This window comes from Caenorhabditis remanei, chromosome V, assembly GCF_010183535.1.
Source record: "Caenorhabditis remanei strain PX506 chromosome V, whole genome shotgun sequence".
NCBI classification, from domain to species: Eukaryota; Metazoa; Nematoda; class Chromadorea; order Rhabditida; family Rhabditidae; genus Caenorhabditis; species Caenorhabditis remanei.
The window spans coordinates 6,757,964-6,772,337 of record NC_071332.1 but is presented as its reverse complement, the minus strand read 5'-3'; the positions used below and the strand labels follow the sequence as shown (position 1 = coordinate 6,772,337).

Here is a 14,374-nt window from a genome sequence, read left to right as displayed (position 1 = left end):
TCCACGTCTTTTTTTTGTAGAAATTAAAAATTGCTCTTCGAATCAATCAACATTGGTTCGATCTGTGTAAATCAGCCAAGAATTAAAGGTTTTCAGCTAATTTGAAGCGCCGACGGAACCCCAGCCTCACTGAAGATGAAAACTGAAATCTTAAGAATTGAAAGATGGAAGCCAGATTTAATGATAGCTTTAAAACATTTCAATTACTGTACATGGTTATTCTTTTAGCTACAGTACTCTCCGCCCTCTTGCAAATATCTATGAAAATTGAACTCTGCTATATACCGGCTTTTTGCCTTGAAGTTTTGTATATGTAATTTACTAATCTAGCTTTTTATTTTAACAGTTACCAAATCTTTCACGCAAACCCTCCTCGAGAAGATACAAAGCGATAAAGATAGACGGATTTTGGTCCGAGCTGATATTCTGAAGATAAGATCTCTCCAGTTTCAAGTTTTACAAAAAAGTTGTCAACTACAAAGTTGTAGATCTAGATTTGATCTTTCAGAAAAATATATAATAACCACTTCAACGATTTCTCGAAACTCCTCAAAGATGTCCAGTTTTTCACATTCTCTGCAAATTCTTGCAACTCCTTACCCCATCTTTCACCCTTCTTCTTCCTTTTTTTTCATACCCTTTTGACTATACAAATACTTGAAAACAACAATATTCTTGTACGCATTTTGGCTCTTGTCTTAGCCTTGTCACCATCTTCCCTTTTTCCTCAAAACCCAACCACACCTCTCGCTATTTTTAACTCGGCAATCTCGGATGGCTCCGTCTAAAAACAAGCCGAAATGGGGTTGGACAGTCTCTCCTCCTCCTCCCTTCTTCCTTAACTCGGTCCCTCCCTTCTTCAGTGTGTCTGTGTGTTGTCAGTTATCTTCTTCTCCATATTCTCTTCCCAGAGGTTTCCGAAATGGAGGGAGGAGCTGGCGCCTTCAGGGGGGAGAGTGAGGGAGAGAGTCTCTCAATTCCTATGTCTCTAGTCCTCTGACCCCTCAATACTGTCCAGCTCCAAGCAGCAAATAAGCACACACACAAGCACAATGTCCACTTCGGCTCGAAACTGGCTTCACTTTATTTCGTTTTCGTCATGTTCTCCTTTTCCTTCTTTTTCCTTGTGTAGTCACCTGTTTTTTATTTCAACTTTTATTTCAACTCATTTTTCAACATCTTTCTAAAGTTTTCTGAAACGATTACTTCTTGAAATATTACTGTACCCTTTCTTACATATTGCTTCTGAATCCACCACATCATCTAGTCTATTCAGGCTGAATGGTGCGCTGGCAACCTTTGCTGTTCGCCCTTCTAGTGGTTAGCTCATACGCTGCCACGACTACAGAAGAAACAACTAAACCCACTCCTTCCACAACCCCCGGAACTTCCGAAACTACGACATCAGAATCGACGACGACGACTACAGCGAGCAAGGGTACAGAAGAGGTTCGTCAATTTCCGTGAATTCCAAAAGAAGTCGAAAAAAAAACAAAACGAAAAAAACATGTCCAGCTTGTTTGCACTTGGTTTTTGTATTTTCTTTCTTGTTATACAAGAAAAAGCAGTGCTCGGAAACAAAACGTGTTTGGCTAGTCACCCACCGGCCACACTTTCTGAGATCAAGAGGTTTAAATCACTGTATAGACATGGGGAAGGCGAACAAGATTGTCTAGTTTAGGAAATCACAAAACACACTTTTCTGGAGAATCTGGGTGTTGGTCAATAAGCTCCGCGATTTCAGGGTTTCTGAGAATTCTGGTTTTTTGGAAATGTCTAGACTGGAAAATTTCTGGAATGAATATAAGATTTTGATGATTGAAATGGGTTAGGAAAAGTTTAATAACGCATATTTTCTAAGTGGATATCCCGATAAACTCGAATAAGAGAACTCCAACAAAAAAAACAAATGCTTTCGGTCTAGCTCCTTTGAGAATTTTGAGATTTTAGCGGAACCGGATTCAGATGTTTCAGCAAATTAAGCCTTTCAGAACCAGAAAAGTCGCTTAAAATTCTGAAAAGCTAGATTTGATTTTAAGTACCCGATAATGATCAGAAATCAATTTTTTTCCGAATTATACCAGCTGCAGGTTTTAGAATGTTCATTTTTTCCAGTTTTTTGTTCAAAACAAAAAGATTAACAACTCATTTTCACAGCTTCCACACTGAAAATGTGTTTTTAAAATTCGTTTTTTTGAGTATTCAGTCATCTACCGTAATCCTCAAAATCCACTAGAAATTTCCTTTCCAGCTTTTTTTTCCCGATTCAGTCCTTCAAAAACCAATCTGCAAAGTTCGATTTTTCAAACAGTTTTCAAAAAGTTTGATTTTGAAATATTCGTACAGCTCCGCTTGATGAGATGAGCATGCAAAACTTTCGCCCTCTTCTTTCCCGTTCAGCTGCGGGGTTAAAGTGGACACAGAAGCCAAAATAGTGTGTGCAACCCGCGTAATGTGTTTGTCTGTATTTACTCAACACGCACCAGGACGACTGTTCATTTTGTTTTCTTTCTCGCTCTCCATATCTCATGACTTCTGCTTCTTCTTCTTCTTTTTGACTCACCCGGAGATCGCATAGTTTTTGTTCGAGATGAAGAGAGAAAGAGAGAAAGAAATCGCATGAAAAGATATATCCGAAAGAGATTTGAACGAAGAAAAGAGACTGTCAAAAAGTGTGGATTGTTGACACAAACAAAATAGAGACAAACATCCGAATATGGATATATCCTTTTTCAGGTCAAAGAGAAAGAGGGACCTGAAACAAGAAATGAGACGGCGGCTGTGAGTAGAGCAAAACGTCAATGCTGCTTTGCTGCTCAAAACTCTTGCTGTCCACAACAAGTTCAGTCTCAATGCAATTGTGCTGCTCTTCAGATTCAGGTGAGTTGAGGATTTTGGTATGCAGGGAGGTGCGACATCAGGGAATTAGATTTTCCGACTGTTCCAGAGCTGGGATTATCAGTTATATTGCATATGAATTCTTGCTGAGGTTGTTCTGTCTTGTGCCAGTTTTTGTAGATTATTCCTATGGCTTACTGTAGCTACTTTAGCTCTACAGTGCCTCCATCAAACTTTATCTCTCAATAAAAAATTTAAAAAACTCTTCAGGTTCAACAATGCGACTGTGCCAACATGCTCCAAACCCAATGCGGTTGCCCATCCATCTCCAGCCCATCTTGTGATTGTGGAACCCTCCAAATGCAATATTCTTCGTGTGGATGTGGTGCATTGAGCTATCAAGTTTCTTGCAATCAGTGCCAGCAACAGTCTCAGCCACAGGTACTTTTAGAGGTGTTCCCAAACTATTCAAAACTTATTATTCCATTTCAGATCATCGTTGTCCAACAACCACAACAGCAATGCTCATCCCAGTGTATGCCAGCCTGTCTGCCATCTTGTGTTCAGAGTGTGAGTTTTTACGAAAAAAGTTTCAAATCTCAATTAAGAAACACAAATTTTCAGTCATGCGCTCCAGCCTGTCAACCAATGTGCTCGAATTCGTGTGTTCAGCAGCAACAGCAACAGATCATTGTCGTGCAACAGCCACAGCAACAGTGTGCTTCGTCTTGCATGCCATCTTGTCAGCCATCATGCGTTCAACAGGTTGGATATTAGTAGGCAACTTTTGTATTAGAGAAAGGAATTGAATTCCTCGGTTCAGTCTTATTGAGAGGGAGTGTTGATTCATTCATGCGAACCTACAGGTTCTAGTTTTATTCGGTTTCCTACATTACTAATACTTAGATAAAAATCTGGAGCTACATCTGCAATAAGTAGATTTTCTCTCAGCTTGAATTTTCTTTCCAGGCCTGCGCCCCAGCCTGCCAGCCAATGTGCTCAAACTCATGCGTCGAGCAACAACAGCAACAAATCATCGTTGTCCAACAACCACAGCAACAATGTGCTCCATCCTGCATGCCAGCTTGTCTCCCATCCTGCACCAATGGATGCTCTGGAAATAACTGTGGAAACAATCAACCACAAGTTGTTGTTGTCCAACAAAACCAACAGAACCAGTGCGCTTCTTCCTGTATGCCATCCTGTCAACCATCTTGTGTTCAGGCGGTGAGACTCTTTTTCCTTCATTTTCAGATTCTGACTTTTCCAAATTTCAGGCTTGTGCTCCAGCTTGCCAACCAATGTGCTCTTCCCAATGTGTCGAACAACAACAGGCACAAATTGTTGTCGTCCAGCCACCACAGCAACAATGTACCTCATCTTGCATGCCAGCTTGCCAACCAAGTTGCGTCCAACAGGTAAGTGAAATTAACCATTTCAAAAAAAGCAACAATTCCAACTCTAAATGAAACTCCAGGCCTGTGCCCCAGCTTGTCAACCAATGTGCTCCTCTTCCTGCGTCGAGCAACAACAAGCTCAAATCGTCGTCGTTCAACCATCATCTTCATCTTCAAATACTTGTGCTTCTTCCTGTATGCCACAATGTACTCCACAATGTGTTCAACAACAAACCATCTGCGCTGCTGCCTGCCAACCATCCTGTCAATCATCGTGCAGTTCTAATGCTCAATGTGTTCAAGCTTGCCTTCCAAGCTGTGAATCTTCCTGTGTTCAACAACAGCAACCAGTTGTAGTCGTTCAAGATGCTCAACCATCCTGTCCATCTGCCTGCCAACCATCTTGCAGTCAGCAATGCATTCAGACACAGAATATCTGTCAGTCCGCTTGCCAGCCATCATGCCAATCCTCCTGCGGAAGCAACACTCAATGCGTTCAAGCCTGTATCCCAAGTTGCCAACAGACCTGCGGACAGCAATCTCAACCAGTGATTGTCGTTCAGCAACCACAACAAAACAACTGTGTTCAAGCCTGTCAGCCACAGTGTCAGGTAGGTTACTGTAGTCTAGGAAATGAAACTGACACTGAGACTTCCAGCAAACCTGCGGATCAAACGTCCAATGCGTCTCTGCCTGCCAAAACAGTTGCCAACAATCATGTGGAAATAACAACAATCAGCAAGTGATTGTTGTTCAGTCTAATCCAATTTGTGGACAGGCTTGTCAGGTAATCAGTTTTAATTAATTCTGACATTAATCTAAATAATTGAATTTCTAGACCTGTGTAATATGTTGCCCTATTATTACTTTTCAGGCTCCACCAGTACTCCAATGTGTTCCACAATGTCAACCATCCTGCCAGCAATCATGTATCCAACAGTACCAATTCGTACAGGCTCCAGCCATCACAATGTGCCAACAAGTCGGTGGATCATGTGGATGTGGAAGTGGATATTCTCAGTGTATGCAAGGAGTTTGCTGTCTTCGCAAGAGGCATCGACTAGCCAAGAACAAGTTGTAAATGGAAGCTTATATCATTTAAATATATTTAATAGATTTCTAGTAATTTATATTTTCTAAATATTTTCTTCCCCATCAAAATCTTTCAAAAACCCCGCCCCGATCTTTTAAGCACGAAATGACCAATTCTCGTTTTACTTACTTATTCCACATGTCTTCACACTCTTCTTCTTTGTTTTTTTGCCACTTTTCACCCCAGTCTTTTTCGGAATATCTTATCAAGAAGTTACTTGATTTCAAACTAAAAGTTGTATTGTTTTTTTTTCTTTGAAAATTGAAATTTGCTCACACACAAAATCTCAAAGTATTGAGAGAGAATCTGTCGCGACTTTCAAAGATATTCACCACATAAAAATGCTCAATTCAATGTTTGTTTCTCCAATAAAATTTTAATTATTGCAATTTCTTCATTTTTCATTGAACATCAATTCTGAAATTTGGCTGAAAATCCTGAATACAGTAAGTTTTGCAAATGCGCTCCATGGCACTCACTGCCGAACTCGAATTTTGGTGGAAATTGAAAACAATTTTCTATTTTTTTCAACGATTCTACTTGTTTTTCAGATATTTTTCTTATTCTTCGACCTCTATCTTTTCACCTCCAGCTATTTTTACAACGTTCTCCTCAGAGCCCTTTGTTATTTCCCTGTCAGTACAGCACATCCGTCGTAATTCCGTCTGACCTCTGTTACTTCTCTCGTCTCTCTTCTTCTCGCGCAGTGTCTTATCCCTCACTACTCGCTCACTGGTCTCCTTCGCCGTTTTCTTCACAAATACCATTTGAATTCGGCTTTTTTAGGTTAAGTTCTTGTGTTATTTAGTACTAATTTCTCACAACTTTTGTCCTAGATATTTATAATTTGGAAGATTGAATACTGTATTCTTCATTTCATTCGAAAACTGAAAAACGAAGTAGCCAGATTCAAGTTTTCAAAAAATGTCCTAATCTTTTGAAAAAAAGAAACATGATTGAAAACAGTTTTATTGAATAACCGTTTTCAAAATTTTATTGGCATTTTATTATCTTGGTTGATAATTCCTCATCATAGTTTTAGAAAAAAAAAACTAAATTTCTACAGAAAATTAGAAGATCAAACATCATTTTCGCTACTCGTACAGGACATTTCACTCATCCATATCTGTTTTATTGCTTTGAAATAGCTCAAAATGTCAAAAGGATGAGATCTCAACACTTTTAAACTAATTGTTTCTTGATCTCCAACAACATTTTTTCCGAAAGAAATCCGATCGCTAACGCTTTTCGCATCTCGAATTACTAATTTCTTTAAAACACCGAATGTTCTCCGATTAAGGCTCAATCTTTTCCTTGAAAACTCATTTTCGAAATTCATTCAATCTGCTTCTTATCACTTGTTGTCGTTTCGTGTTGTTTGGTTGCTTATCGACGCCCATGAAAGAGGAATCAGAACGAGTGTGTGGACTGTGTCACCGCGTCATCTTTATGTTTTTCTTTTCGTCTTCCTTCCTTCTTAACTTTTAGTCGTAATTTTGAAAGAAATTTCGTCAAATTTGAGATCAAAATGGTGCTATTTTCAGCGAAAAACCAACACTATGGACTGCCAAATCGGATCCCGTCGTTGCGCCACTTGGGACGAAATCGAAGACGCTCCTCAGATCAAGAGACTTCGAGAGGACAAAGTGCAGGAGTGAGTTTCAATATAATTCTAAAATATTTTATTCGGAATTGTAGAAAAATAATGCGTCTATCAATCTACTGTAACCTAAACAATATTTTTCCAGGAATGTCCCTCAACAAGCCATTCAACAACCTGCCACCACTCAACAACAACAACAACAATCTCCACAACAAACCACCCAAGCGCCAGCCCAGCAGCCGAAATTCTACATCTCGGCACCAATTCAAGGATACACCGTGGATAATCAAGGCGGGTGCCGTTATTTGTTCTTCTAATAACCTTGTTCTAATATATTGTATAATTCTATCATGTTGATCTACTAAGTATTTATGCTTGAATTCTCAAGTAACATCTGTACCATTTTTTCAAAATAACTTCTACGGACCACTGTTCCCAATATTCCCTGCCTCTGATTGAACTGTTTCCCTTGAAAAATCAAAATTTTACAGCAATAAATTAATGTTTCAACTTTTCCTTATTATCAACTAGAACTTTCGTATCCACTGTCTTCGTCCTCATTCTCGTGTCCAACACAAACCATTTTTCTGAAATTAAAAACAAATCTGGGAAGGCGAAATGGGAGAAATTACTTTGCTTTTATCCGAATTGGTCTCAACGGTCTCGCAGAATGAACTCTCGACATGCTCGACTTCATTGGCACAAAAATGTTTCCTTTGTGTACTTTATTCATCAAATAAGTGATTTTGAATTGCTGAAAAAAACAACAACGAAATCAGTGATGTTTTCGAATGAAGCGACACAGAGAACACTTCCAGCTCTTCCCTTGAAATGCATATGAGTGTCGAGAAGCATAATTGAATGAGTCGGGCGATCATAAATGAAGCACATTGCTCGTTCGAAAGCGAGAACTCCAATAGGCAATCGATCGATTTTACAGAGATATGGGCTAGTGACAACCATCGTCATTGCGATGAAGGTGATTGTGGGATTTTAATTTTCAAATACATTCAAAGTTGCTCCTAGTACATATAGTGCATGATGGTATAATGCATGAGAATTCGAGATATTTGGGCCTTTCGACCATTGTCAAGAGTTGATTCAATTACCTACAACCAACAACCAATGGTAAAGGGCAGGATAGAATAAAAATTAATAAAGGAAGTAAACGTATAGGCGCGCCTCCCTACCCCAAAATCCTTCAAAATTTTTTTTCATATTTACGGAAATCTTCTTTTCAGTCTGGTTTGATCTAAACAGTTCTGCTTCCTGAATTTTTTGAGTGATTGGGGGCAATGCCGCCTCTCTTCTCTGAAAGACTTCAAAACGATTCTATTATACATATAAGAACCCCCCAATTTGAAAATTTTCACTTTTCGAGGTAAATTTCGAAAAAATCACTAAAATCTGTACTTTTTCAGAATTTGGGGAAACATGTGAAAGACGCTATTTTTTGTCTCAAAATTTTCAAAAACACAGAAAATTTGGTTTGAAATAGTTTCTTCTTATTTGTGTGTCTTTTTTCAAATAGTGTCCAGTTACAGCTATTTCTGAATGCTTCCGTTATCAAACAATTTAGATATACAAATATTTATTCAGTTAAATAATAAAAAAAAATCAACAAAGAAGTAGACATGACCAAATCCAAAGGACTGATTTCAACTCCGTTGAACTCTCTCCATACAGATTTCAACTCTGTTGAGTTCTGTCCTTCCATGGGGACACGCGAAAAATGAGATTTCACAATCACAGTAGTCCTTTCACGCGGGAGGACAGATTTCAACTTTGTCACGGTCTCCTACACGTGAAAAATTTTATTAATTTGCACGCCGTCTGCGTCTCTCACTGTGATTTTTATCTCTCGTTTTCTCTTTATAGACGTAACTTTAAGCTATCTGGTGACTTGGAAGAAGCAGGATTTGATTGATTTTTATGAAAAATAGATGGAGGAAGACATTCCCAGCATTTTCATATATTAAACATATTATTCTGCCGTCTATGGAGCTCATCATCTCTTGTGTAATCGAATGGAGTGTTTTGACCCATTTTCGGAGATGTAGTCTACTTTTCGTTCAAAATTGGATAGAAGACTGTTAATGAAGGCTTCCGTAAGCAGTTTGTAAACCGAAACCGTTCAGAAAAACATCAGATGGATGAAAAAATTAGGAATTCAGTAGATAATATGATGATTTTCTACTGCCGATGACCTAATTACGATGTATTTCAAAAATCGCTTGCCATGAGTTTTTAGAGAATCTGAAATTAATCAGTTTGCACCTTGAAATTTTGATTTTAGGCAAAAACTGGAAAAGTTGATTCAAAAATTCAATTTCAGTACAAAAATACGATTTTTTCGTACTTTTTGGCAAATATCTTGAAAACAACATCAGAAATCAAAAAACTGGCCCCATGCAGAGTTTCTAAATTTTATTCTGATTCGAATGAGCCATAAATCGAGAATTTTCGTTGAAAAATAAAAAAGTAGATGCATATATAAGAATTACTATTCAGTCGGAGGAACATCATAAAACTAGATCAACTTTTTTATTTTCCAATGAAAATTCTTGATTGACGACTCATCAAAATCAGAATAAAATTTAGAAACTTTGCAAGATGCCACATTTTTGAAGTTAGACCTAATTCTTGAGAAAAATCGGAAAATGTGCAGAAAATTTGCCATTTTGAACTGACATCGAAAATTGACATCTGCTTTTTTGGTTTTGCTCCATGAAGATTCATTTCACTTGAATAATGATCAGATCAAGAATCTCTACAACCCCATGGAAACAGTTTTTAATCAAATGTCGTAATTAGGTATACGGTATCTCAGCTGACTGAATATTGGTTGAGAACGGAGTGTATAGGAACATAAAAAGATTTCCGGACGGTTTTTCAGAGCTAAGCGATCATTAACAACTTGTTCAACAAAATTATAGCGCATGAACAACAATCAGTCGATTACATTTCTCAAATTCGGTCAAGTTTCTCAGTTTTTCTGTTTCTCGTTCACTGGCTTCCAAAGCCTAACATGGAATGTATTTTGACTGCCCCCCCCTTAAAGTACCGATTTTTTTAGCTCATTCGATGAGTTTTCCCTAGAGAAAATGACTTATAATGGGTTTTCCTGTGACGTGACCTCGTTTTTGAGAAATTGAGATTTTTCAAAAAATGCAATTTTTTCGAAAATTTTTTTTCATTAATTTTTTTCATTATTTTACCGGATTGCTCAGAAAATGGGCTTTGCACATAATTGTAGCAAATTTTATGTAGTTTTCGACAAAAATATGAAACTTATGAAAAAATGATTTTTTGGTCTTGAAAAAGGTAAAAATGTGACACCCTCCAAAAAAAAATTTTTTTTTTCGAGGACGGCAAAGGTGACATATATTAATTTAATTTATTGTGACTAAAAGGAAACCAAAAAGATACAAAAGACTAGAAACGATCCCTCACGAGACAGTTTCGAGTAGAAAATAGGGATGACATGATACATAGGAAACGGGGAATGAGAATAAATATAAAAAGGAGGGTAGGCAGACAAGTTGGCAAGGGGGAAGAGATAACCGTAGAAGGCAAATTAAAGGAGAGAATAATGATATGTATTTAACAAAATGACCAGATGAGATAATAAATTAAAACCGGGTAATGGCAGAGTCAAGAAGATGTTCAAATTGGGAGGGGGAGAGGAAACTACTAACATTGGCAACAATGGCATTCCAGATGGGAAGGATAAAAGAGAAAAAATTGTCGGAGAGGGGGGAGAGATAAATGAGAGTCATGGGTCTTCGTGGAGAACTTGACAGTCTGATAAAGGAATTGAGATTGGGAAAATGAGATGCGCCAGCTATAAATTTATACAGGAGGAGTAATTGGGATTTGAGTCTACGGTGTCTTATAGAGTAGATAGAGAGAAGTTCTAGACGATGCGAATAAGATGAGAAAGCGATATTGCATCGTTGGAGAGTTTTCCTAGAGTAAATTCGAAGAGTGGATTCAAGAAGTCTGGAGAGGGATGAGGAGGGGGCAAGACAGAAAATGACAGAAGCGTATTCAAGAATAGGAAGAACATATGTTTTGAATAGAAAAGAGTAAAATGCCGGATTATTAGACTTGAAAGATTTGAGGATATATGAGGTAAGTAAGTACATATATGAGGTAAGTAAGTACAACTCATCTGGATCATTTTCCTATATAGCACTATAGTCGCTTCCTGTCAAAAATTAAGGAAAAAATTGGTCTGAAAATTTCATTTTTCGAAAAAATGAGACATGTCGGAAATGAGTTCGAATTTCTGACATTGAATTAGTTTTAAGTGAAATCTTTTTAGAATAATAATTTCCGGATTATGTTCTATTATATTCAAATAAAAAACTGCATTCCTGTTAACCTCTCTTGTCACAACACTCGTTCAAATATTGCAAGTTTTCTCATGTGGTGGAAATTCAATTGCTCATAACTCCTCTAAAACTGAAGCAAAGAGGTTCAGAAGCATAGAACAACTTATAAATTACTAGTGCTTTTCAAAAATCATAATTGGGCTGTTTTTCGAAAAATTATTTGGGGGGACCACATGAAATTTTTTCCAGAAACTTGAAAATTTTTTTTTTTCGAAAACAACTCAAAACTAGTTTTTTAGTTACAAAAAAAGCTAAAAACTATTAATTCTGTTTATTTTCGAAAAAATTTTATTTTGAGTTTCTGGAAAAAATTTCATGTGGTCCCCCCTTATCAAAAATCGAAAAAATTTTTTTTTCGAAAAACAGCCCAATTATGATTTTTGAAAAGCAATAGTCATTTTCAAGTTGTTCTGTGCTTTTGAACCTCTTTGCTTCAGTTTTAGAGGAGTTATGAGCAATTGAATTTCCACCACATGAGAAAACTTGCAATATTTGAACGAGTGTTGTGACAAGAGAGGTCAACAGGAATGCAGTTTTTTTTTGAAAATAATAGAACATAGTCAGGAAATCATTATTCTAAAAAGATTTCACTTAAAACTAATTCAATGTCAGAAATTCGAACTCATTTCCGACATGTCACATCTTTTTTTTTTAATGAAAATTTTCAAACCAATTTTTTCCTTAATTTTTGACAGGAAGCGACTATAGTGCTATATAGGAAAATAATCCAAATGAGTTGTACTTACTTACCTCATATATGCCGTCCTCGAAAAAAAAATTTTTTTTTGGAGGATGTCACAAAAAATTATTTTTTCATGAGTGTCATATTTTTGTCAAAAACTACATGAAATTTGCTACAATTATGTGTAAAGCTATTTTTCTGAACAATCCCGAAAAATAATGAAAAAAATTAATGAAAAAAATTTTTCGAAAAAATTGCATTTTTTGAAAAATCTCAATTTCTCAAAAACGAGGTCACGTCACAGGAAAACCCATTATAAGTCATTTTCTCTTGGGAAAACTCATCGAATGAGCTAAAAAAATCGGTACTTTAGGAAGGCAGTCAAAATACATTCCATGTAAGTTCATATTACTATTGCATATCAAAATGTAGGGATTTTTTTCCTCTATTCGTTTTGAAAACTTCCAGTCAAGTTGATACGTTTCCTTGAAGCTAGAGCGTTCTAAACAATTGCCCTACTTTTTTCTCAAAAATAGCCAAGGACAATACTCAGCGTGAAAGGTCAGATGATGTGGAAATTTATTTAGAATTTTTTACGCGTAGGAGACCGTGCTTTGTTGCATTCTGTCTTTCCAACAAAATAGGAAAGGTCACGTGAATAAGACAATTTTGTAACTAGGATGATTCTTTCGGGTGAGTTTTATCATGCACATCCTGGCGACTTCTGATCAAAATAGAGATCCTGTCTGTAAAGTTCATAGTTCTTGTCGAGACTTTGCTCTTTTTTACCTGTCTGAGTATGCATGTTCCTGAGAGTACACATGCCAAATAGATAACGGATTTACAGTGTCTCCTGGATTATTTGGATTGATATTTTGACTCGATATTCTTCTATGTATGATCTTCTATGTATGCTTTCGAAAAGAAGCTGGCTACTTTGGACAAGATGACGGAGTCGTCGAAAGTTGTTATCCAGCAACTCGAAGTGGAGTTGGTGAAACAACAGAATAAGTTGAAGGAAATCGAGTCGGCACTTGAGAAGTCTTCCCAGGTGAAAGTCGTCGAAGCAGAGGATCCCGCGGAAGCTAAGGAACGTCGACGATCGGTTGTGCTGCTGAACGTCCCCGAATCTAAATCTTACTTCCAGCATGAAAGAAATCTTCTAGATGTCACCTCGATCAATCTCCTGTTTCGTCATCTTAATCTAGGTTGTCAACCAGTGGCACTTTACCGAATGGGAAAAGAACGAACTGATGGGAAACCGCGTCTCCTCAAGTTAGTTTTGCCGAGCAGTCAAATGCAAAGAGAGTTGCTGAAAGTAGCTCCTCAGCTCAAGTCTTTTGATACGAGAGGGCATCCACCGGTCTATGTCCGCAGAAGTATGAGCAAACTGGAGCTAGAAGCGTTTCGTGAGGAAAGAAAGAAAACTAAACAGTCGCAAGATATCCCACGTGTTGCTAATTCCGAAGAAATGATAATTGACCCCCCTGCTAGTTCTCCTGTTATCGTGACCCCAGCCCCAAAAAACTAATAGGCGCCCCACCACGTCCCCATTCTAATATGTCCACGTTTTCTTCTCCGCAGTCTCTATCTCAAAATTTAATGCTTAATTTTTTGTCTTCCAACATTCGGTCGGTCAAAGCAAACAGGTTAGAACTTGGCGCGCTATTAACAAACAATTTTTACGATATTATTGCCCTACAAGAAACATGGCTCCACAGCACAACAGACAACACAATAATAACAGGCTCCCATCCGGCTTACACGTTGTACCGTGCCGACCGGTCTGATTCTAAAAAAGGGGGAGGCGTGTGCACGATAATCAAAAATGAAATTTCTAGTCAATTAATTACCGCTGAATCCAAAACACTTGCCTATGAGATACTGGCCATAGACTTACTAAATAATGTCGCGCCCACTCGTGTAATTAATGTATATCGCGTCCCTAACTGCTCCCACCGTAACTCATTGTCCTTATTAAACAAAATATCTGATCTCACTGACCACCCAGGCCAAGTTATAGTCATGGGAGACTTCAATATCAAGGAAGTGGATTGGACCTCCGCTACGCCAACTTCTAGTACCCGCCTAGGCAGTATTCTACTGGATTTCTGTAACTGTAATCAACTAAAGCAATACGTGACTTCCACGACTAGAAATGGAAACATTCTTGACCTTGTTTTCTCTAATGTTCCGCTCTTAACCCTTTACATTTCGAGTCCAATCGGGTCTAGCGACCACAGCAAAATTGCATTTCAAGTAGACCTACTCCATGAAAAGGTTCCAGTATACACTGAACTTTACGATTACAAGAACATTAACTGGTTCGCTTGCTGCGAATACCTCGACAAAATTAACTGGGGG

General features: G+C 37.7%; 4 protein-coding genes across 4 annotated transcripts; 3 read left to right on the top strand and 1 right to left on the bottom strand.

The window, feature by feature from the left end:
* Positions 1–1,281: 1,281 nt before the first annotated feature.
* GCK72_017785 (uncharacterized protein) lies at positions 1,282–5,316 on the top strand (the record flags this gene model as incomplete). The annotated part of the gene is made up of 10 exons (XM_053732256.1): positions 1,282–1,449; positions 2,737–2,880; positions 3,109–3,279; positions 3,331–3,408; positions 3,463–3,603; positions 3,808–4,065; positions 4,116–4,256; positions 4,316–4,846; positions 4,894–5,022; positions 5,110–5,316. The coding sequence occupies 10 exons, from the start codon at positions 1,282–1,284 to the stop codon at positions 5,314–5,316; spliced, it is 1,968 nt and encodes a 655-aa protein (XP_053581169.1).
* A 1,571-nt stretch (positions 5,317–6,887) lies between these two features.
* On the top strand, positions 6,888–7,248 carry GCK72_017784 (uncharacterized protein; the record flags this gene model as incomplete). The annotated part of the gene is made up of 2 exons (XM_003112680.1): positions 6,888–6,982; positions 7,077–7,248. 2 exons carry the CDS (start codon positions 6,888–6,890, stop codon positions 7,246–7,248), a joined length of 267 nt encoding a protein of 88 aa, XP_003112728.1.
* A 206-nt stretch (positions 7,249–7,454) lies between these two features.
* Positions 7,455–7,900, bottom strand: GCK72_017783 (uncharacterized protein; the record flags this gene model as incomplete). The annotated part of the gene is made up of 3 exons (XM_053732255.1): positions 7,455–7,518; positions 7,564–7,685; positions 7,733–7,900. 3 exons carry the CDS (start codon positions 7,898–7,900, stop codon positions 7,455–7,457), a joined length of 354 nt encoding a protein of 117 aa, XP_053581168.1.
* A 5,017-nt stretch (positions 7,901–12,917) lies between these two features.
* Positions 12,918–13,541, top strand: GCK72_017782 (uncharacterized protein; the record flags this gene model as incomplete). Its single annotated transcript, XM_053732254.1, has 1 exon — positions 12,918–13,541. The coding sequence occupies one exon, from the start codon at positions 12,918–12,920 to the stop codon at positions 13,539–13,541; it is 624 nt and encodes a 207-aa protein (XP_053581167.1).
* Positions 13,542–14,374: the final 833 nt, after the last annotated feature.